The 25,126-nt window shown below is 42.6% G+C and overlaps 1 protein-coding gene across 1 annotated transcript in view; it reads right to left on the reverse strand.

Moving 5' to 3' along the window:
• LOC122541325 (complement C4-like) overlaps positions 1-25,126 on the reverse strand; it is a 158,027-nt gene that overhangs the window by 118,466 nt on the left and 14,435 nt on the right. The window contains exons 8-13 of the mRNA XM_087979485.1: positions 21,934-22,039; positions 18,846-18,975; positions 14,435-14,550; positions 13,183-13,329; positions 1,123-1,311; positions 659-853 (exon numbers count right to left, since the gene is read on the reverse strand). Coding sequence (XP_087835611.1) covers positions 659-853; positions 1,123-1,311; positions 13,183-13,329; positions 14,435-14,550; positions 18,846-18,975; positions 21,934-22,039 — 883 coding nt within the window. The remainder of the gene's footprint in view (positions 1-658; positions 854-1,122; positions 1,312-13,182; positions 13,330-14,434; positions 14,551-18,845; positions 18,976-21,933; positions 22,040-25,126) is intronic.

Here is a 25,126-nt window from a genome sequence, read left to right on the forward strand (position 1 = left end):
GGCTGCTTTCAGCATAGCCAACCTATTCTCATCCATCAACGGTCCTCATTATCAGCTTTTTTCTCTCCCAGACTTGCTATCATTTACCTCTTTGTCTGCCTATCTGCTGTTCTCTCTCTCTCTCTCTCTCTCTCTCTCGGCACTGTCTTGGCCTATCCACTCATTTCCTTTTCTTCCCCCATCCCCTTATCTATGGCACACACACTAACCATTTCCTAGTTACAATCAGTTCTGAGGAAGGGTCACTGGACCCAAAATATTAACTCTTCTTTCCTTCGCAGATGCTGACTTTCTGCAACAATTTTGGCAAAGTTACATACAATGGGGATGGGGGACTTTAAAAGTGCTTCCCTATCAATTAAAAAATGCAGAATAACATAGATATGGCTTTTCTTTTCCTGTTAGTATGTAAGTGACAATTTCTTCCTCAACGTTTGGATTTGTCCTTCTTAAACAGTAGTTGTCCTGTCATTTAATCTTGCACTATAGTATTGCTGTATGCAGGCAATGTTGCTAAAATCTATTGAGATATTTTGGGGATGAACATACAATATTGGTCACTTTCACTACTGTCCATTAGAGTAAATGGAATAAGGTTGAGGTCTCCTCCTCCACCCCTTATTCAGATCAGGTCACACATTATTGTCAATACTCCCACCTTGCCTTCACAGACATCCTGCACATCGATCCAGGCTGAATTGGCCACTATCTCTGGACTGCCCCCGATATTGGCATAATAGTAGAAGACCAGCCGGAATGCGGGAACCATGGTGGTACTCAGATCAATTGGGAGTTTTACGAAATCCGCTTTCTGAATTCTATCCATCTTAAGAACTTTGCCCTTGCTGATGACCTGCGGGGGCGTGAACACATTGTCAGAGCATGCAGAGGCAATGATCTTACAATCTATCTGTGCACATGGATGGTGACTATGTATATGTAAATTCATGTCTGATTCCATTTCGCAACTGCAGACATTGGATCTGTGATGGCCAATACCTTCATTATCAAGAAAGGAGTGATTAAAAATATAAGTTAATTAGTTTGCTCATAATCGTGACAATGTTTATATTACCATGCCACCTGAATTCTTGTGAAATCACTGTGTTGGAATGTACTCACCATGTAGTAGTAATATTTGCCATCGAGATCACCATGAAAACTGTCCGTTCTTACTTCTGCAAAAATTGAGCGACTCGGATCTATCACACCTCGTGGCACACTGACGTAGAGATATCTCTTGCTAGTGGAACGGTAAATGCTCACAGTTTTGTTTGCTTCAACGGCTTCTGTTCCATGCCCAGCTATTACCTGGCAGAACAAGACACACATTGTGTTATTCAAGCCTTAGTCACTCAGTAGCTGCTGACGTGATCAGACAAATGAGCATTTCTCTTTGAAGATCTTGTTGATCAGCATCTTATATATATCGGCTGAAAAGGTCAAAGTGTTTCGATTGGGGTGGGGGGGGTCTCCGTTAGCCGGTTGGCTGGACATCTGGTTTTGGATGCAGGACCATGCGAACAGCATGGGCTTCAGTCCACACACCAGTTGAGGTTACCAGGAAAGACTCTCCTCCTCAACTGATTCTTAACTGCCTTGTTGGTAATTAGGAATGGGCAATAGATGAATGAATGGGAACAGCTACACTCAGTTACACAGGCTGTTCACAATGGCGGATTTTGGCTGGATAGACTGATGCAACGGAGGCTGAGGGCTGACCTTCTGAAGCTTTATAAGATCACGAGGGGCATAGGTAAGGTGATTAGCCAAATTCTTTTCTCTGGGGGTGGGTTCAAGACTAGGGGCATATTTTTGAGGTGAGAGATTAGATTAGATTAGATTCCCTACAGTGTGGAAACAGGCCCTTTGACCCAACAGTCCATACCAACCCTCCGTAGAGTAACCCACCCAGACCCATTTCCCTCTGACGAATGCACCAAACACTATGGGGCAATTTAGCGTGGCCAATTCACCTGACCTGCACATCTTTGGACTGTGGGCGGAAACCGGAGCACCCGGAGGAAACTCACGCAGACATGGGGAGAACGTACAAACTCCACACAGACAGTCACCTGAGGCTGGAATCGAAGCCTTGACCTCTCATTTCAAAATGACATGAAAGGCAACCTTTTTTAAACAGGCGGTAGTTCATGCATGCAATGAGCTTCCTCTGGAAGTGGTGGATGCGGGTACAGGTACAACGTTTAAAAGACATTTGGATAAGTTTGTGAATAAGAAATGTTTGGAGGGACATGGATCAAGCGCAGGCAGGTGGGACTAGTTCAGTTTGGGTGCATGGTTGGCTTGGATTAGTTGGACCGAAGGGTCTGTTTATATGGTGTATGACTCTTTGACACCATGACTGTGACTGTCCCTTCACCTGTGGGATGGTGACTCTCAGGTTAAAGTTACTTCCAGTCCAAAGATAGAGCAGCCCTATGGTGTGGTAGGACTTTGGTGATCAATATATTGCAAACATCACATGCAGTAATGATGCACAGAATTTAATGTACTCCTATGATAGACAATGTTCCAGACTTTACCTGCCTATTGATAGTTGGACCTGAATAGTGAGCAATGCAGTATGAGATCAAGCCATTAGGAATCTCCACTCGGAGCAAAGCAAGCACAAAACTCTGCTCCGTATTTGACAAAAAATGCACTTCCCAGAAAGGTTACACTATCACATGTATGCTTCAAAACATGACCCCAACCCCAATAATGTTCGAATCTTAACACCTTTTTCCATCAACTTTACCCAGCCCAGCTCTCTAGGCCCTGTAAATAACATGGGCTGCTTTCAGCACAGCCAACTCCTTTTCACCCATGAATGATCCCCATTATCAGAAGATAGGAATTAGGAACAGGAGTAGGCCATTCTGTCCATTGAGCTGTCTGTGTCATTAAATTAAAATGAAGTGTTCACCTGCTGAAGTGACAGCACATGACCATGTCCTAGCAAAACAGCAAAGGAAATGGTGACCATGATCCCACAAACAATGGATCAGATCGAAGCTCTGCAACCCTGCCACATCTAATCATGATTGGCTGGGAAATGTTAAATAAGTACGTCTGTATTCAATGATGGGGGAGTTCAGAATATCAGGGTAATAGGCATGGCTGAAACATTCGGAATCCATCTCCGACCAGAAGCGCCGAGTGGATGATCCATCTCGGTATCCTCCTGAGGTCCACAGCTGTGTCTTCGGCCAGTTTGATTGACTCCACATGATGTGGGTACACATGGTCACAGCAAAGACCAAGATCCCTGATAAATTCTTCGAGGAGAAAGTGAGGACTGCAGATGCTGGAGATCAGAGCTGAAAATGTGTTGCTGGAACAGCGCAGGTCAGGCAGCATCCAAGGAACAGGAGAATCGACATTTCGGGCATAAACCCTTCTTCAGGAATGAGGAAAGTGTGCCCAGCAGGCTAAGATAAAAGGTAGGGAGGAGGGACATGGGGGAGGGGCGTTGGAAATGCGATAGGTGGAAGGAGGTCAAGGTGAGGGTGATAGGCCGGAGTGGGGTGGGGGCGGAGAGGTCAGGAAGAAGATTGCAGGTTAGGAAGGCGGTACTGAGTTCAAGGGATTTGACTGAGACAAGGTGGGGGGAGGGGAAATGAGGAAACTGGAGAAATCTGAGTTCATCCCTTGTGGTTAGAGGGTTCCTAGGCGGAAGATGAGGCGCTCTTCCTCCAACCGTTGTGTTGCTATGGTCTGGCGATGGAGGAGTCCAAGGACCTGCATGCCCTTGGTGGAGTGGGAGGGGGAGTTGAAGTGTTGAACCACGGGGTGGTTGGGTTGGTTGGTTCGGGTGTCCCAGAGGTGTTCTCTGAACCGTTCTGCAAGTAGGCGGCCATTCTCCCCAATATAGAGGAGGCCACATCGGGTGCAGCGGATGCAATTCTGACAACATAACTAAAGATTTGTTTTCCACACCTATCCCCATGCATGGACAGTCTCATCCAGAACAGCTACAACATTGGCATCTTCCCATCAATGTTTACAATTGGCCAAAGAAACCAAAAGCGAGACAAATCCAACCTGGCCAAGGTCCACCCCATCAGTGATCATTGTGGTAGACATAAACTCAGAAGCATGCTTGACAAGAAGGACTGTAAAGTTGAACACAACTTTTTATTTTTCTGTCTTTATAATTTTCTGTCGATTGAACCTCAAATGAAGCTCTATTTAAGTAATTTTTTTCTTATTCAGTTTGTAATCCAAAATGGCAGCAGATTGTGGCAACAAATACTTTTCACTGTATTTTCCCAAATACATGCAGCAATAAAATCATTCATTCATTCATTCATTCATTACTATCAATCTGCTCACTGATATCTAGTCTGGGTTCTATCAGGACCACTCAACTCTTGACCTCATTACAGACTTGATGGGAACATGGGGAACAGACTAGAACATACCAAAGCTGGACTCAGTGGGAATCATGGAGGAAAGTCTGCACTGGTTGGCTTCATACCTAAAGCAGAGGAGGTGAGTTGTGTTTGTTGGGAGTCAATCATCTCCATCCCGATACATCACTGTTGGTATTTCTCAGTCTCGTACCCCAGGCCCAATCATCCTGAATTGATTCATTGATGGCTGCCTTCTAAGATAACAGAGGGTGTTCACTGATATTTGTGCAATGTTCACCATCAATCACCACTCCTCAATTACTATAGCAGCTCCCATCCATAAGCAGCAAGACCCAGGCCAACATTCATTTGTGACAACTAAAGTGCGAGTCAATGACTGCATCCAACAAGGAAGAATCTAACCATCTCCTCTTGACACTCAGCAGCACTACCATCATTGTATCATCCACTAGTAACATCCTGGATATTACCATTGACCAGAAACTGAACCTGATCAGCCATAGAAACCCTAGAGATTATGGGAGCAGGTTCAAGACCTGCATTTCTGAGGTATCTGTTTCTCCAGTGCATGTGCACCATCTAACATCTAAATTCCATCAACAATGTGATGAAATACTCTCCATTTGTCTGCATACATGAAGCTCAAATAGCACTCAAGAATCTCAGCACCATCCAGAACACAGAGGTGACAGCCTAGTGGCATTATCACTGGACTATTAATGCAAAGACCCAGGAACATGCTGCAGTCAATGGCGGAATTTGAATTCAACTGTAAGAAAGTTTAGATTAGATTACTTACAGTGTGGAAACAGGCCCTTCGGCCCAACAAGTCCACATCGACCCTCCGAAGAGCAACCCATCCAGATCCATTCTCCCTACACCTAACACTACGGGCAATTTCGCATGACAAATTCACCTAACCTGCACATCTTTGGACTGTGGGAGGAAACCAGAGTACCCAGAGGAAACCCACACAGACACAGGGAGAATGTACAAACTCCACACAGAGAGTTGCCCAAGGTGGGAATTGAACCCGGGTCCCTGGTGCTGTGAGCCAGCAGTGCTAACCACTGAACCACTCTGCCGCCCACAGATGAATCTGGATGAAGAGTTTATTAATGACCATGATCCATTGTTGATTGTTCAGAAAAACCATCTGGCTTACTAGTGTCTTTTAGGAAAGGATATTGCGATCCTTATGTGATCTCGCACCTGACTCCAAACCCACAGCAATGTGGTTGACTCTTAAGTACCCTCTGGCCAGTAAATGCTGCCCTCATCCCATGAATAAACTAAAAAAAAGAAAGTAGTCTGCTTGACTGGTACACCTTTCACACCTTCAATGTACACTTCTTTAGACACCAATCCACAGGACAGCAGTGGACTCGATGAGCAGAAGGACCTGCTTCCACACCGTAGGGCTTCTATGAGAATAAGGGCATTTATGACAGCAACACACCAATGCTGCTTTGGCAGCACCTTCCAAACCTAGGAATATAGATAGTGTCACAAAGTTAGTCCCCTTTTTTTGCCGAAAAGCTGTTCTTTGGCTCAAGGAGACTCTGTCGCTGATTTTTTTCAGAGGGCAATAAACTCTACCGGACTCCGATCAATCTGGTTTGGTACAAAGATTTTGAGAGGCATTTTGTTTATATGTAAACAGATGCAACTTCAGGCCAAAGTGGTCATGCTTCAGAAGTGACCTGTATAACAAAAGGGGAGTAGTCAGCTCTTTAGCTGAGCTGAGCTGAGCTGTTTTTAGTTGAGTCCTGAACTGGGATGTTCAACAGGGAGCTATGTGGAAACCCTCCCTCTTTTCTGTCCTTCAGCTTCAACCTGAAAGCATGTGTTCCATTTATAGTGTGTTTTAAATGGAGTTTGCTTATTGGTACTGTTGTTATTTGGAACAGCATAATTAAGTCTAGTTGGATTGGCTGAGTTCTGTAAGAGTTCTGTTCTTCGTGTTTCATGATGTAATTTTGTGAATAATTTTTGTCTGTTCCAAAATCTAGTAGTGAACCTAGCTATCTCACTCCAGGTAATCTACACTGTGCACTTAGAGTCATAGAGATGTACAGCATGGAAACAGACCCTTCGGTCCAACCTGTCCATGCCGACCCAATCTAGCCCCACCTTCCAGCACCCAGTCCATATCCCTCCAAACCCTTCCTATTCATATACCCATCCAAATGCCTCTTTAATGTTACAAATGTACCAGCCTCCACCACTTCCTCTGGCAGCTCATTCCATACATGTACCACCCTCTGTGTGAAAAGGTTGCCCCTTAAGTCTCTTTTATATCTTTCTCCTCTCACCATAAACCTATGCCCTCTAGTGCTGGACTCCCCAACTCCAGGGAAAAGACTTTGTCTATTTACCCTATCCATGTCCCTCATAAGTTTGTAAACCTCTTTAAGATCATCCCTCAGCCTCCGACGCTCCAGGGAAAACAGCCCCTGCCTGTTCAGCCTCTCCCTATAGTTCAAATCTTCCAAACATGGCAACATCCTTGTATATCTTTTCTGAATCCTTTCAAGTTTCACAACATCTTTCTGATAGGAAGGAGACCAGAATTGCACACAATATTCCAACAGTAGCCTAACCAATGTCCTGTACAGCCGCAACATGACCTCCCAACTCCTGTACTCAATACTCTAACCAATAAAGGAAAGTATACCAAACACCTTCTTCACTTTCCTATCTACCTGCAACTCCATTTTGAAGGAGCTATGAACTTGCACTCCAAAGTCTCTTCGCTCTGAAACACTCCCTGGGACCTTACCATTAAATGTATAAGTTCTGCTAAAGTTTGCTTTCCTAAAATGCAAATTCCTCACATATATCTGAATTAGACTTCATCTGCCACCTCTCTGCCCATTGGCCCATCTGGTCCAGATCCTGTTGTAATCTGAGGTAATCCTCTTCGCTGTCCACTTCACCTCCAATTTTGGTATCATCGGTAAACTTACTAACTGTACCTCTTATGCTCACATCCAAATCATTTATGTAAATGACAAAAAGTAGAGGACCCAGAACCGGTCCTTATGGCACTCCACTGGTCACAGGCCTCTAGTCTGAAAAACGACCCTCCACCACCACCCTCTGTCTTCTACCTTTGAGCCAGTTCTGTATCAAATTGCTAGTTCTCCCTGAATTCCGTGAGATCTAACCTTGCTAATCAATCTCCCATGTGGAATCTTGTCGAACGCTTTACTGAAATCCGTATAAATCACACCTACTGCTCTGCCCTCATCAATCCTCTTTGTTACGTCTTCAAAGAACTCAATCAAGTTTGTGAGACATGATTTCCCACGCACATAGCCTTGTTGACTATCCCTAATCAATCCTTGCCTTTCCAAATACATGTACATCCTGTCCCTCAGGATTTCCTCCAACAACTTGCCCACCACCAACAACAGGCTCACTGGTCTATAGTTCCCTGGCTTGTCTTTACCACCCTTCTTAAACAGTGGCACCACGTTAGCCAACCTCCAGTCTTCCGGCATCTCACCTGTGACTATCAATGATACAAATATCTCAGCAAGAGTACCAGCAATCACTTCACTAGCTTCCCACAGAGTCCTAGGGACACCGGATCAGGTCCTGGGGATTTATCCACCTTTATGTGTTTCAAAACATCCAGCACTTCCTCCTCTGTAATCTGGATATTTTGCAAGGTGTCATCATCTATTTCCCTACAGTCTATATCTTCCATATCCTTTTCCACAGTAAATACTGATGCAAGATACTCGTTTAGTATCTCCCCCATTTTCTGCAGCTCCATACAAAGGCCGCCTTGTTGAACTGTGAGGGGCCCTATTCTCTCTAGTTACCCTGTTGTCCTTAATGTATTTATAAAAACACTTTTCATTCTCCTTAACTCTATTTGCCAAAGCTATCTCATGTCCCCTTTTTGCCCTCCTGATTTCTCTCTTAAGTATATTCCTACTGCCTTTATACTCTTCTAAGGATTCACTCAATCTATCCCGTCTATAACTTACATACGCTTCCTTCTTTTTCTTAACCAAACTCTCAATTTCTTTAGTCATCCAGCATTCCCTACACTTACCAGCCTTTCCTTTCACCCTAACAGGAATATACTTTCTCTGGATTCTCGTTATCTCATTTCTGAAGGCTTCTCATTTTCCAGCCATCCCTTTTCCTGTGAACATCTGCCCCCAATCAGCTTTCAAAAGTTCTTGCCTAATACCGTCAAAATTGGCCTTTCTCCAATTTAGAACTTCAACTTTTAGATCTGGTCTATCCTTTTCCATCACTATTTTAATCTAATGGAATTATGGTCGCTGGCCCCAAAGTGCTCCCCCATTGACACCTCAGTCATCTGCCCTGCCTTATTTCCCAACAGTAGGTCAAGTTTTGCACCTTCTCTAGTTGGTACATCCACATACTGAATCAGAAAATTTTTTCTTGTACACCCTTAAAAAGTTCCTCTCTGTCTAAACCCTTAACACTATGGCAGTCCCAGTATATGTTTGGAAAGTTAACATCCCCTACCATAATCACCCTATTATTTTTACAGATAACTGAGATCTCCTTACAAATTTGTTTCTCAATTCCTGACTATTAGAAGGTCTATAATACAATCCCAATAAGGTGATCCTCCCTTTCTTATTTCTCAGTTCCACCCAAATAACTTCCCTGGATATATTTCTAGCAATATCTTCCCTCAGTATAGCTGTAATGCTATCCCTTATCAAAGATACCACTCCCCCTCCTCTCTTTCCTCTCTTTCTTTCTTTCCTGTAGCATTTGTATCAAGCTGTCAGTCCTGCCCATCCCTGAGCCATGTTTCTATAATTGCTATGATATCCCAGTCCCATGTTCCTAACCATGCCTTGAGTTCATCTACCTTCCCTGTTAGGCCCCTTGCATTGAAATATATGCAGTTTAATTTATTAGTCCTACCTTGTCCCTGCCTGCCCTGACTGTTTGACTCACTTCTGTTTTCAACTGTACCAGTCTCAGATTGATCTCTTTCCTCACTATCTCCCGGATCCCACACCACCCTCCCACCTTACTAGTTTAAATCCTCCTGAGCAGCTCCAGCAAATTTCCCTGCCAGTTTATTAGTCTCCTTCCAATTTAGGTGCAATCCGTCCTTCTTGTACAGGTCACTTCTACCCTGAAAGAGATCCACTGATCCAAAAATGTGAATCCTTCTCCCATACACCAGCTCCTCAGCCAAGCATTCTTCTGCTCTATCCTCCTATTCTTGCCCTCACTAGCTAGTAGCACCGGGAGTAATCCAGATATTACTACTCTCGAGGACCTCGTTTTTAAATTCCTGCTTAGCTCTCTGTAATCTCCATTTAGACTCTTATTCTTTTCCCTTCCTATGTAGTTGGTTCCAATGTGGATAATGACCTCTTGCTGGCCCCTCTCCCCCGTGAGAACATTCTGCACTCTCTCTGAGGCATCCTTGATCCTGGCACCAGGGAAACAACATACCATTCTGCTTTATCGCTGCTGGCCACAGAAACGTCTATCAGTACCTCGGACTACAGAATCCCCTAACACAATTGATCTCTTGGAACCCGACGTACTCCTCGTTGCAGTAGAGCCAGTCTCAATACCAGAAACTTGGCTGCTCGTGCTACATTCCCCAGAGAATCTATCCCCCCCTACATTTTCCAAAACAGCATACCTATTTGAAATGGGTATAGCCACAAATGGACTCCTGCATTAGCTGCCTACCTCTCTTACTCTTCCTGGAGTTAACCCATCTCTGTGACTGTATCTGAGACTTTCCTCCCTTCCTATAACTGACATCCATCACATACTGTTGCTGTTGCAAATTCTTCATCGCCTCTAAGTGTCTCTCCAACCGATCCATTCGATCTGATAAGATCCATATCCAACAGCATTTACGGCAGATATAACCCACAGTAACCCTTAAACTCTCTTTAAACTCCCACATCTGACAAGAAACACATTTCACTCTACTAAAGGCCATTTTTGCTTCTTCACAATCTACAGACCCAGAAAATAACATCGTCTTATTCCTCTACAAACACTGCCCCAGGTTAAATTAATAGTTATGGCTTATATTTTAAGTTTAATCATGAGACATAACTCCAAAAACATATAATCAAGAAATAACCCACTCTACTCAACTCACTACTGCAGACTTTCTGTAGGTCACACTTAAAATAACAATACACCTATCTGCTTCTGCGCTGTGAACCTCGCCCAACACTTGCTACAAGATCAATTGTGAATTTCACTGTTTGTTACTTTTCCCAGATGAACTCCGATGTTCCAGCGATCCATGAATTCAAACAGCAAAGGCAGTGTCAGGTTCTTTCTTTCTCTCTCTCTTGCAATGACCTCACCATGTAACATCTGCTCTTTCACTGTGAAAATCAGGGTCAAAATTCTCGAAGTCCTTTTCTAACCGCAAGTGGGTATGTCTTGTTCACATCATTCACAGTATTCAGTCGCTCACATCATCTCAAAAGCAATTAGCATTCAGAAAATAAAAACTGTCCTACTCCTCAATACATTCCCTCCCATGAACAAGTCAGAAATGCGATTATAAACTCCAAACTTAACTTTAGATCCTTTCTAAACATGTCCAGTTCAGACCTGAACTCAGGAATTCAGAACTGGAGTAGGCAATTCAGCCCTTCAAACCTACCCCACCATTCATTATGACCACGGCTGATCTCATCTCAGTCTCAATTCCACTCTCCACCCTGCTCTCCATAACTTTTCAGCACGTTACTAATTTCAAATCTATCTCCTCCTCAAACGTACTGAATGTCCCAGGATCCACCACATTCTGAGGTTGTGCAGTCACAATTTCTCCTCATTTCTCTTTTAAATCTGCCATTCCTTCACCTGAAACACTGACGTTTCATTTCAGATAGGCCCACAAGGGAAAACATCCAAATGCTTTGCTGACTCCCTTTAGCATCTTGTGCACCTCAACTGGTTTTGTTCTCATTCTTCTAAACGGCAGTGAGTATAGATTTAAACTTCTCAATCTCTCCTTACAAAACAGGTCTTCCATCTCTGGAATTAATGTTATGAATTAATCTTCTCTAAAGTGCACTTTTCTAATCTCAATCACTAATCCAATACTTTTTAAGAAGTAACAAAATAGGTGGTGTAGTGGACCTTGAAGAAAGTAATCTCAGAGTACAATGGGACCTTGATCAAATGGATTAACAGGCCAAGAAGTAGCAAGTGGAGTTTAATTTATATAAATGTGAGGTGTTACAGTTTGGTAAGGCAAACCAATGGTGCAATTAATGGTAAGGCCCTGGGGTGTAATGCTGAACAAAGAGACCCAAGAGTGCAGGTTCATAGTTCCTTGAAAGTGGAGTCATAGGTAGACAGGGTAGTGAAGGAAGCATTTCGCACATTTGCCTTCATCAGTCAGTGCATTGAGTATAGGTGTTGGGAGGTCATATTGCAGCTCTAGTAGACATTGGTGCAGCCACTTTTAGAATGTTGCATTCAGTTCTGGTCTCCTTGCTATAGAAAAGGAGGTGTTAAGTTTCAAAGGATTCAGAAAAGATTTATAAGGATGCTGCCAGCATTGAAGGGTTTGAGCTACAGAGAAATTCATAGGGTCATAGAGATTAACAGTACAGAAACAGATTCTTTGGTCCAACTCAGCCATGCTGACCAGATTTCCTAAATTAATCTCGTGGCTGAATAAGTTAGAACAAGCTTTTCCTTGGGGCATTGACGGCTTAGGGGTGGCCTTATAGATGTTTATAAAGTCATGACGAGCACGGATAGGGTCAATAGCCAAGGTCTTTAAGGCAGGGTCACGGAGTACAAGACTAGAGGGCAGAGGTTTAAGGTGAGAGGGGAAATATTTTAAAAAAACCTGAGGGGTAACTTTTCACGCAGGGGGTGGTACATGTATGGAATGAGCTGCTAGAGGAAGTGGTGGAGGTTGGTACAATTACAACACTTAAAAGACATCTGGATGGGTAGATGAATAGGAAGGGTTTAGAGGGATATGGGCCAAATGCTGCCAATTGGGACTGGATCAGTTTAGGACATCTGTGTATTGGACAGAGTGTCTGTTTCTGTGTTGTGTAGCTCTATGACTCTTTACTTTTAAGGGAAAGAATGGCTAGCGCTTGATACACCGGGGCAAAATTGCCCAGATGTGGCATTGACTGGAGGGCGTGAGGCATGTTTAGCTGCTGACAGTTGCTGGTGTTGGTGGCAGTGACAGCCTTCCAGTCCTTTAGAGGTTGTAAAGGCAGCTAGCTTGGGGCAGGGACAGAGATGGTACAAAAGGTTTACCATGGGAATAACACGAGAATGAAAGCACTGAGTTTATCCAATGTTCTGGATAGTGGTTTCAAGATGTAATGTTGAATAGCAGACGTGAATCTCATCTTACCACTGCGTGGACAGCTAAGTGAGAAGAGAATAATAATAAAGTAACTTATATTTGGCAAGGTGAGGTAAAAGGGGGTGGGTGATAGCATTGATAGCGGACTGAGTGCCATTCGAAGGGAGTACTGTGAAGATCCTGAACTATCTACTCGCCATCTAGCTAAGTGAATTAACTTTTCCCACCTGTGAAGAAACAATTTGACAACAAAGTTATAAGTTTCACCATAACTCCGTTTTTGATGCAAATAAGCCACATTGCCGATCTATGATGAAGAGCTAAGTATTCTTTGGAAATGCCAGCCTGAACATTTTTGTTGGTGGCAGGTTCATTCGGAATACGTTTTCCCACCACACAGTGACACATTTCACTGAATGAATGCAAACATTGTGAGGATAAAGTAGAGACATTCACTCTCACCTTAATGTTAAAAGAATCTGCATTGTAACTTAGGCTTTGTTTGATAAACTCGATCTGGCCGTTTTCCATTGTAATACTTGATGTTTCTCCTTCCAGCTTAACAGGAACACCCGAGGCAGGAGATCCATCAGGATATGTAACCTTGGCCTGCAACAATGAAACAACCACCAGGACAGCATCACTCAGCTGCTCAGTAACTGATTTAGGAATTTGTCTTCACTGACTACTGACCCAGCTTGATTTATTTCCCTCTCCTGATGTTCCATTAAGTTGCTGTCACACCCTGGAACGGGGCCCGCATCAACTGTGGGAGAAAGTGAGGACTGCAGATGCTGGAGATCAGAGTCGAACGTGTGGTGCTGGAAAAGCACAGCAGGTCAGGCAGCATCCGAGGAGAAGGAGAATCGTTATTTCGGGCACAAGCCCTTCATATTAATTCTGATGATGGGCTTATGCCTGAAACATCGATTGTCCTGCTCCTCAGACGCTGCCTGACCCGCAGTGCTTTTCCAGCACCACACTCTTGACCTCCATCAATTGTGCAAGTTACTGATAAAATGCTGAGTGCGGCATCTGGAGGAGCTAAACTTTGAGACACCTGCTGTGACATCTGCTGGAAACATACAAAAACTGAAAACTGGTGCCAATCCTTGTCTCGGCCAGGCGTAATTGCTGGAAATGTATTTTCAACTCGAGTACGCAGGTCCAGAGAGAGGAATAACACTGACCGATTGCCAATTTGGTTGATTTGTCTCCTTCCCTAGGTCATGCCAGACTTTGTTCTTCCCATTAACAGTCATGAACATCCACTACCTGCACACTTGACAGTCAAAATACTATCTCCTTTCAAGTCTAATTGTGTTTAATCAGAATAGGCCCTTAATAAATGTGCTCCTTTGTTCTCTAATAATGTATAAAAAGGTGGTGAAAGCCCATCCTTGCTCTACTCATGATATTCATGTTTAATTTAATGCCTAAAAGTAAATTGACAAACTATTTGCAGTCGGTGAATAGCAAATAATAATTTTATAGTACATTATATGTTATGCACGTAACATTCAAATTGTCATGAACTGTGCATTACACATAGAGATATGATCCATGTTGATTTTAGTTGTGGCAGGTTTCCACATGTTTGGTTTCTACCTGTTATTTTGATTACATTATTGCCTAAGAATTGCAGATGTGAATAAAGAGTTCCATTGTACAAGGCCAGTTCTGAGCAGTTTCATGCCACCATGTCCATACTTACCAGCACATAGAATGGAAACCGTGGTATAAAGTAGTTGCTTGTTCTTGATAAATCAATTACGTATGGTGAGGAAACAATCTTGATGTTTTTGAGTTCAGTCTCTTCCATTTCCCCACCTGAAAGGATGTATTAAATATATCTTGTTTTACTATGTTCTAATTATTATTCAATTACACACTCTGCAACTTTTGATGGGGGAGTATAATTGATGCAGTGTTAATAATTAATATGATTCAAAGGGAAACTTCATAGGATTCTTTCTCTCTCTGTGTGAATGGAGTGGGCAATACAGAATAACATCGAGTCATGATTCTGCTGAATTTTTACAGTCTTCCCTTCCAGTAGCACACAGTCTACCGGTACATCTATTGTTCTATCTATCCATCTGTGGCAGATGGCAGAACTTAAATTTAATTAATAAAATCTGAAAAAAATAAAGCTAGACTGATTATGACTGTTAACTGTTTTAAAACCAATCTCAGGACAGACAATGTTGTCAGATGGGGACCAAACTTAGTCCTGGGATGCTGGAACTGTCCTATGAACAGACATTGGGCAATTTGGGCCTGTATTCTTTTAAGAATTAAAGGTGCTCTCATGGAAACTTTCGAAGTACTTAAATGGATAGGCAGGGTAGTTACAGGTAAGACTTTTCCCATGGTTTGGGAGTCTGGAAACAAGGAGTCACAATTTTAAAATTAAGGCAATACCATAAGAAATGGGGTGTTTTTTTAAACTCAGAATCTTTGGAAAATATGAGCCGAAATGAAGTCTCAGTCAGTCAGTGTAACATTATGAAAGGTTAACAATTTTGTTTGATGTAAAGGTTTAATGGGATGGTGCTGGGGATCCTAAAGCTGTTGGAGTGTTCTGTCAACCATGATTGTTTGTTGGCTGAATGGCCTACATCTGTTCCAACGTTGCTACCGGCTGTATCTTCCTGATGGATCTTGGAAAGAAGATCCTTTTTTTTTGGAAACATACTGATCCCAAAAGTTCTCTTGTACACATTTCTGGAGCTGCTCCCCATCTCCACTTTGTCATTTGCACTGCTACTTTCCCTGTCTGCTCTAGAAGAACTGGAGTTATTAACACCGTGATAAATGCACTTGCATTTTGCAGTGACTTTCCTGAAAAGTTGATCTTCCTAATTCTGCTCACTCTTTAGTGGCCTATTGGTTACATGCAAAAGTGCAACATTGATCTGTCATTCAATATCTGTCAGCCAAATACATACCTTTAAAGCTCTTACATCAGTGCTGTAGCAATACTTCTGAGAAATATTGACAGCACCTCCTTGATTTGTTTCCCTATTTGTCCTGAATATAGTCTCACAAGTGATATTAAATATGCCTTTGTCCTCTTGCTTGAAGCCAAGAATTGGTGCCACTCCATCATCATTGCATTAACTTGAGTTCATATCATGGCAAATTTAATGTACTGCCCATCAACTCACATGCTCTGCAAATCTGTCTTTGTGGACATTAGATTTCTTCCCTGTCTGCCGCCTACTATTCCTTCTCTGACCTCTATGCTTATGTGCGAGTCTATGATTCTAGTGAATCACAGCGCAAACTGGAGGAACGACATCTTACCTTCAGATTAAGCACTTGACAGCCTTCTGGACTTAAGACACAATGTGAACCAACTCCAATTTCTTCCCTTTCTTTTAGGTTGTTACGTTCTGTTATCACGTCCTCTCTCCTTATCCCCACCCCAGTGGCTGTAGGCCATTGAGCCAGAGATTTATGCAGAACGGAGGCAAAAATTAAGGCATACCATGCCGACCAAAACGTCCACCCATGCAATCCCCATTTCCCTGCACTTGGCTCATATCCTTCTAAACCTTATCTATCCAAGTTTTTGTCCAACTGCCTTTTAAATGTTAACATACCTGCCTCAACCACTTCCTTTGGCAGCTCATTCCATATGTGTACCACCTTCTATTTAAAAGAATTGCTCCCCAGCTTCCCTTTTCTTCTTTCCCCTTGAACCTTAAACTGATGCCCTCTAGTCCTCAATTCCCCAATGACTGAGTGCATTCACCTAACCCATGCCTTTCATGATCTTAAACACTCCTATAAGATTCCCCCCCCACCCCACCCCCAGTCTCCTACGCTCTAAAGAAAAAGTCCTAGCTTGTCCAACCTCTCCCAATAACTCAGACACTCGAGTTCTGACAATGTGCTTGCAAATTTCTTCTGCACTCTTTCCAGTTTAATAACATCCTTCATATAACAAGGTGACTAAAACTGAACACAATGCTCCAAGTGCAGCCTCACCAATGTCCTGTACAACTGTAACATAACTTCTCAATTTCTATACTCAATGTCATGACTGATGAAGGCCAGTGTGCTAAAAGCTGCCTTCACTGCCCTGTCTACCTGTGACTCCACTTTCAGATAACCGTGCACCTGAAATCCAAGGTCCCACTGTTACACTACACTCCTTACACACTACCACTCACCATGAAACCCCGACCTTGATTTGACTTTCCAAAATGCAAGCCCTCTCATTTATCTATATTAAGCCCCATTTCCCATTTCTCGGACAACTTCAATATTATGTCATTTCAAGTGCCCATCCATGTGCTTTATAAAGTTCCCTCTCCCAGAAACATATGAATCCCTATTGTCAACCTGATTATTGAGTCTTCCTGAATGCTGCACTTCCAAAACTTAGCATTCAAACGAATTAGCCAAATATACAGGATGTTGGAATGTCATAGAGTCATAGTGATGTACAGCATGGAAATAGACCCTTCGGTCCAACCCATCCATGCCGACCAGATATCCCAACCCAATCTAGTCCCACCTGCCAGCAGTCAGTCCATATACCTCCAAACCCTTCCTATTCATATACCCATCCAATTGCCTTTTAAATGTTGCAATTGTACCAGCCTCCACCACTTCCTGTGGCAGCTCATTCCATACACGTACCACCGTCTGTGTGAAAACATTGCCCCTTAGGTCTCTTATATATCTTTCCCCTCTCACCCAAAACCTATGCCCTCTAGTTCTGGACTCCCCCAACCCCAGGGAAAAGACTTTGTCTATTTATCCTATCCATACATCTCATAATTTTGTAAACTACTATAAGGTCACCCCTCAGCCTCCGACACTCCAGGGAAAGCAGCCCCAGCTGTTCAGCCTCTCCTTATAGCTCAAATCCTCCAACCCTGGCAACATCCTTACAAATCTTTTCTGAACCCTTTCAAGTTTCACAACATCTTTCTGATAGGAAGGAGACCAGAAATGCACACAATATTCCAACACTGGCCTAACCAATATCCTGTACAGCTGCAACATGACCTTCCAACTCCTGTACTCGGTACTCTGACCAATAAAGGAAAGCATACCAAACGCCTTCTTCACTATCCTATCTGCTTGAGACTCCACTTTCAAGGAGCTATGAACCTGCACTCCAAGGTTCCAAAGTCTCTTTGTTCAGCAACACTCCCTAGGACCTTGCCATTAAGTGTATAAGTCCTGCTATGATTTGCTTTCCCTCACATTTAACTGAATTAGACTTCATCTGCCACTTCTCAGCCCATTGGCCCATCTGATCAAGATCCTGATGTAATCTGAGGTAAACTTCTTCGCTGTCCACTAAACCTCCAATTTTGGTATCATCTGCAAACTTACTAACCATACCCCTTGTGCTCACATCCAAATCATTAATGTAAATGACAAAAAAGTAGAGGACCCAGCACCGATCCTTGTGGCACTCCATTGGTCACAGGCCTCCAGTCTGAAAAACAACCCTCTGTCTTCTATCTTTGAGCCAGTTCTGTATCCAAATGGCTAGTTCTCCCTGTATTCCATGAGATCTAACCTTGCTCACCAGTGCCCCATGGGGAACCTTGTCAAACACCTTACTGAAGTCCATATAGATCACATCTACTGCTCTGCCCTCATCAATCCTCTTTGTTACCTCTTTAAAAAACCCAACCAAGTTGGTGCAACATGATTTCCCATGCACAAAGCCATGTTGACTCACCCTAATCAGTCCTTGCCTTTCCAAATACATGTACGTCCTGTCTCTCAGGATTCCCTCCAACAACTTGCCCACCACTGACATCAGGCTCACTGGTCTACAGTTCCCTCGCTTGTCCTTACCATCCTCCTTCATCAATGGCACCACGTTAGCCAACCTCCAGTCTTCCGACAGCTCATCTGTGATTATTGATGATACAAATATCTCAACAAGAGGCCCAGCAATCACTTTCCTAACTTCCCACAGAGTTCTAGGGTACACCTGATCTGGTCCTGGGGATTTATCCACCTTTATGAGTGACAGAACATCGACTAGTAATCAGTGGATAAGTATGATATAATATGGTGTGCATTATCTTTGTCCATAACTGGAAAATGATGATGAAAACAGATAGAGCTATGATGAGCTAACTTACTGGCTGTTTCTAAAACTGTTACTGCCATATAGAGATGGTACCCAACAAAGTCATTCATTTTTCCCAATGTTTTGAGTTTTGTTTCCAGATCTGCAGTTGTCAGTGAAGATGCGGCTGATCCACGTTTGATCTAGAAATGAGCAACAATATTCATGTTTTCAGTTTATGCTTCAGAGCATTCATTTTACCTCACCTTCCCCTTTTATGCCTTTGACTAACTGATTTATGTTGCAATTTCTACAGTGTATAACTGAGGATATGAAGCCACACTGGTTACTAATGCACATTATGTGGAGGTGCTGGCATTGAACTGGGGTAAAAATCACACTGCACCAGGTTATAGTCCAACAGGTTTACAGTATTTGGAAGCACTAGCTTTCCAAGCACTGGTTCTTCATTAGGTAGCTGTGGAGCAGGACCATAAGACACAGAATTTAGAGCAAAAAAAGTTAAAGTGGTCATGCAACTGAAACGATATATTGAACAAACCTAGATTGCTGTTAAACCTTTCATCTTTTAGAATGAGTTGCATGTTTCAGTTCATTAATATGTAAATCCCAGGACTTCTTTCAAGTCACATTCTCGAGATAACTTAAGGTTTTATAAAAAAAGGTGACATCTCAGCTCAGATGATGTCGCATTGTATGAGGTTTGAGTCTGTCTGTATCCCAATCTTAAACCAGACTCATTCTGTTTACAATTGCAATTGTAATTGCAGATACAGTACATTTTATTTTGTTCAGAAATCACACAATCTGCAGGCAGTCAATCCTTGTAACATTTTATAAATTCCTACTTTGGAAATAGAACTAGTCTGACTCAAGACTGGGATACAGACTCTAACTTCACACTTTTAACACATTATCTGACCTAAGATGTCACCTTTTTGTTATAAAACCTTAAGTTATCTTGAGAATGTGACTTGAAAGATGTTCTGGGATTTACATATTAGAGAACTAAAACCTGGAAACCATTCTAAAAGATGAAAGACTTAACAGCAATCTAGGTTTGTTCAATATATTCTTTCAGTTGCATGACACTGTGATCTTTTGCGATAAATTTTGTTTCTTATGATCCTACTTCACAGCTGCTTGATGAAGGAGCAGTGCTCCAAAATTAGTGCTTCTAAATAAACCTGTTGAACTGTAACCTGGTGTTGTGTGATTACTCATACACAATAATGCACTAAATCATGTGTTGGGTATGAAATAGCACCGAGTTTGCAAGGGAAAGGGAACACATTACTTACTTTCATTGAAGTCAACTGAATGAAGCATCTGTCAGTGTCTATAATGGGTGTTCAGTCATTTATCTTTTGTCACAACCTTGCACACATGTCCAAACCATTGTATTTATAGAGTCATAGAGATGTAGAGCATGGAAACAGAGCACATGCCACCCTTTCTGTGAAAACCTTGCCCCTTAGGTCTCTTTCTCCTCTCACTCTAAAACCTATGCCCTCTAGTTCTGGGTTCCCCCAACCCCAGGGAAAAGACTTTGCCTATTTACCCTATCCATTCCCCTCATAATTTTGTAAACCTCTAACCCAATAGAAGCATTTCTGATTTGGTGTATTATTGTCGTATGTCCCGAAGTACAGTGAAATGTTTTGTTTTGTGTGCAGTGCAGGCTGACCATACCACACAAAGTACAGTAGGGTAATAGAACAGAGTGTGTAAAAAAATGTTACAGCGCAGAGAAGGTGAACAAACAGCAAGCTCAATATTAAATTTACATTTATTGGGTTCCATTCAGAAATCAAATAACGGCAGGGAAGAAGCTGTTCTTGAATCTGTTGCTGTGTGTGTTTCAGCTTTTGTATCTTCTGCCTGATGTAAGAGGCTGGAAGAGATTATAACCGTGGGTGGGAGGGGTCTTTGATGATGCTGGATGCCTTCCCGAGGCAGGGGGCTGTATAGATGGAGTCAATGGATGAAAGGTTGACTTGTGTGATGGACTGAGCTGTGTTCACAACTCCTTGTAGTTCCTTACAGCCATGGCTTTCCAAGCCATGATGAATCCAGAGAATATTTTCTATGGTAAATCTATAAAACTCTCAAATTACTTCTCTGGAGCATCTTAAAGCGAAGCATGTAACAGAGCCAAATAGGCCAAAGTTAGGTGAGAGTCGAGACACTGCGGAAGAGGAATCAGCTCAGAGATCCCAGTGTTGTGGAGTTGGAAGTGGTGACAGAATGATGGTGGCTTCAGGTGATGGAGGGGTTTGCAAACAAGGGTCTGGATTTTACTAGCACTCGCTCGAGCAAGAGCCAGCATAGGTGAGAACCCACAGGGATGAGATGAGCTGAGAGAAATTTAGACGTGGGCTTAGGATGTCTTCAAACTTATGCAAAGTGGGATGGTGCAGACTGCAATAAGACAAATGGATTTTCAGGTAACAAAGGCAGAAATGAAGGAGTTTGGTAGTTGAAAAGCTGACGCAGGGTTGAAGTGACAACAAACATTGTGTCATGAAACTGACTGCCGCTTCAATGGGAACAATGAGCAGAGTCATAGAGATGTACAGCACAGAAACAGACCCTTTGGTCCAACTCGTCCATGCCAACCAGATGTCCCAACCCAATCTAGTCCCACCTGCCAGCATCCAAACCATATCACTCCAAACCCTTCCTATTCATATACCCATCCAGATCCCTTTTAAATGTTGCAATCGTACTAGCCTCCACCACTTCCTGTGGCAGCTCATTCCATACATGTAGCACCATCTGCGTGAAAACATTGCCCCTTAGGTCTCTTATATATCTTTCCCCTCTCACCCAAAACCTCTGCCCTCTAGTTCTGGACTACCTCATCCCAGGGAAGAGACTTTGTCTATTTATCCTATCCATGCCCCTCGTGATTTTCTAAACATATAGAAGGTCACCCCTCAGCCTCCAATGCTCCAGGGAAAACAGCCCCAGCCTGTTCAGCCTCTCCCTATAGCTCAAATCCTCCAACCCTGGCAACATCCTTGTAAATATTTTCTGAACCCTTTCAAGTTTCACAACATCTTAATTTGGGATTTCTGCTGTTTATGCAAAGCTTCTCATTGGTCAGTGACATTCTTTGAAGGTGGGAACTTTCTCACCTGCAATTGCTGTTCTAGGCCCCGAATATAGGTGTGATTCTTCATGTTGTCAATAATTCCGAATCTCACATAAGCCATTCCTTCCACCGCCTTGCCATATGTATGTCTTTAATAAATAATCAACAGGGAGATGTACTGAGTGAAAATAAAAACTCTATTCCTATGGAGAAAAAGACGATCACAGGAACAGGAGTAGGCCATTCAGCCCTTTGAGCCTGTTCCACGACCTGACTCCATATGGAGTCTTTGGCCCATATCCCTTCATACCTGTTCTTGTTATAAAAATTATCCATAACCATTTTGAAATTAAGAACTGATCCAAGAGCAACTGCTGTTTGTGGAAGAGAGTTCCAAACCTCTACCACCTTTGGTGTATAGAAGTGCTTCTTCTGAACAGTCTGGCCCTAGTTCTCAGAATATGTACCTTAGTTGTAGAATCCCCAACCAGTGGAAACATTTTATCTTTGTCTACCTGTTTTTTCCAGTTAATATCTTGAAAACATCTTTCCGACCACCTTTAACCTTCTAAATTCTAAAGAAAATAGGCTTAATTTGTATCATATCTTCTCACAACTTAACTTCTGAAGACCGAGTATCATTCTTGTAAATCCATGCTATACTCCCTCCAAGACCAATATATGCTCCCTCAGGATTCTAACAACTCAGTTGTTTTAGATCAGACTGTTGCCTCCGCCTCCGTCTCGCCTAACTCCCGAGTAGGAGAGGAATAAGCAATATGAATCAGTTTCCAAATAACTCAACATTTCATTGATCAGTTATACGAGGGAACAATGCAACATTAAAATATCATTATATAGAATTTAGAGTCCTCTCAAAATCCATCAGCTGGGAGTAGGACCACTGCACTTATTAAATGCTTCAAACTGATCAATACTTTATATTTGGCCACCAAAACATGTGGACCCAAATCTCTTATCGAGTCCTAGAGATGTACATCACGGAAACAGACCCATCAGTCTAACTTGTTCATGCCTACCAGATATTCTAAATTAATCTCATCCCATTTCCCAGCATTTGGCCCATAACCCTCTGAACGCTTCCAATTCATATACCCATCCAGATGCCTTTTAAAAGATGGAAATGTGCCAGCCTCCATCACTTCCTCTAGTAGTTCATTCCATAGACGCATCACCCTCTGCATGAAAATGTTGCCCCGTAGGTCCCTTTTAAATTTTTCCCCTCTCACCCTAAACCTATGCCCTCTAGTTTTGGACTCCCCCACCCCAGGGAAAAGACTTTGCCTATTGCCCCCATCCATGCCCCTCAAGATTTGATGAATCTCTATAAGGTCACCCCTCAGCCTCCGACGCTCCAGGGAAAACAGCCCCAGCCTGTTCAGCTTCTCCCTGTAGCTCAAACCCTCCAATCCTGGCAACATCCTTGTAAATCTTTTCTGAACCCTTTCAAGTTTCACAACATCCTTTCTTTTGGAAGGAGACCAGAATTGCATGCAGTATTCAAAAAGTGGCTGAACCAATGTCCTGTACAGACACAACATGACCTCCCAACTCCTATACTCAGTGCTCTGACCAATTAAGAAAAGCATACCAAATACCTTCTTCACTATCCTGTCTACCTGGGACTCCACTTTCAAGGAACTATGAACTATGAACCTGCACTCCCCAGGACCTTACCATTAAGTGTATAAGTCATGCCCTGATTTGCTTTTCCAAAATGCAGCACCTCGCATGTATCTAAACTAAAGTCCGTCTGCCACTCCTCACCCCATTGGCTCATTGGATCAAGATCCCATTGTAATCTGAGGTAACCTTCTTCGCTGTCGACTAGACCTCCAACTTCGGTGTCATCTGCAAAATTACTGCTGGCACGTTCCGTATTCACATCCAAATCATTTATATAAATGATGAAAAGCAGTGGATCCAGCACAGATTCTTGTGGTACTTCACTGATCACAGGCCTACAGTCTGAAATGGAACCATCCGCCACCACCACCCTCTGTCTTCTACCTTTGAGCCAGTTCTGTACCTAAATGGTTCGTTCTCCCTGTATTCCATGAGATCTAAGCTTGCTAACCAGTCTCCCAAGGGGAACCTTGTCGAATGTCTTACTTCTTCAAAAAGCTCAACTAAGTTGAAGTGAAAATACAGAAAAAAAATGTTTGCAGCTTTTCATTAATCATTATTAAAATTAATTGAAGTGAAGTCATGTTGGCATATTCCTGGATTGTTACTCCACAGTTTTGATGTTTAAGGCTGGCTGATAGTCTATGACAAATATAAAACCAACAGAAGACATTTTTCATGTTTTCCACAGGAGTAGACACAGGTATGTGATTAAACTCACTGCAGAATATTATTTGAACCACAGACATTTGTAACCATTTGAAAATTAACTATAACTATAATATTCAGTGTCTTGAGAGTACATTAAATTGGTTGTTGGATATTAATAGATCCAACAAAAACATCTGGATAAATACTTAAAATGCCAGGGCACGTTAGACCATGGCCCAACTGCTGGTAAATGGGATTAGTATGGTTTGGTGTTTGTTGGTTGGAATAGATATGGTGGGCTGAATTGCCTATTTCTATGTTTTATGAGATCACGAGCAGCACAGTGGCTCAGTGGTTAGCACTACTGTCTCACAGCTCCAGGGATCTAGGCTCGGTTCCAGCCTCAGGTGACTGTCTGTGTGGGGTTTGCATATTCTCCCCATGTCTGCGTGGGTTTCCTCCTACAGTCCAAAAATGTGCAGCTATCAGTGAATTGACCATGCTAAATTGCCCCATAGTGTTCAGGTGCATTAGTCAGGGGTAAACATAGGGCAATGTGTCTGGATGGGTTACTCTTCAGGGTAAAAACAATGACTGCAGATGCTGGAAACCAGATTTTTGATTAATGGTGCTGGAAGAGCGCAGCAGTTCAGGCAGCATCCGAGGAGCTCTTTAGAGGGTTGGTTTGGACTTGTTGGGCTGAATGGCCTGTTTTCACACTTTTAGGGATTTTATGACTCCAACTCTATGACTTCAAAACTTCATTGATTGGCTATGCAATTCAATAGGACATCGACAAGTTAAACTCAGTTAGTTTTTTTCTCTAAGATTTAAAATAGAACTGAATTTCATAAAGTGTGAGGAAAGCGGTTCAGCACACATCAAATAATAACCATAAATAATCTTAAAGCTTAATGTTTTCAATAATCATGGAGATG

Source organism: Chiloscyllium plagiosum, unplaced genomic scaffold (genome assembly GCF_037043375.1).
Source record: "Chiloscyllium plagiosum isolate Xiang-an unplaced genomic scaffold, Cpla_swu_hap1 HiC_scaffold_35, whole genome shotgun sequence".
Taxonomy (NCBI): domain Eukaryota; kingdom Metazoa; phylum Chordata; class Chondrichthyes; order Orectolobiformes; family Hemiscylliidae; genus Chiloscyllium; species Chiloscyllium plagiosum.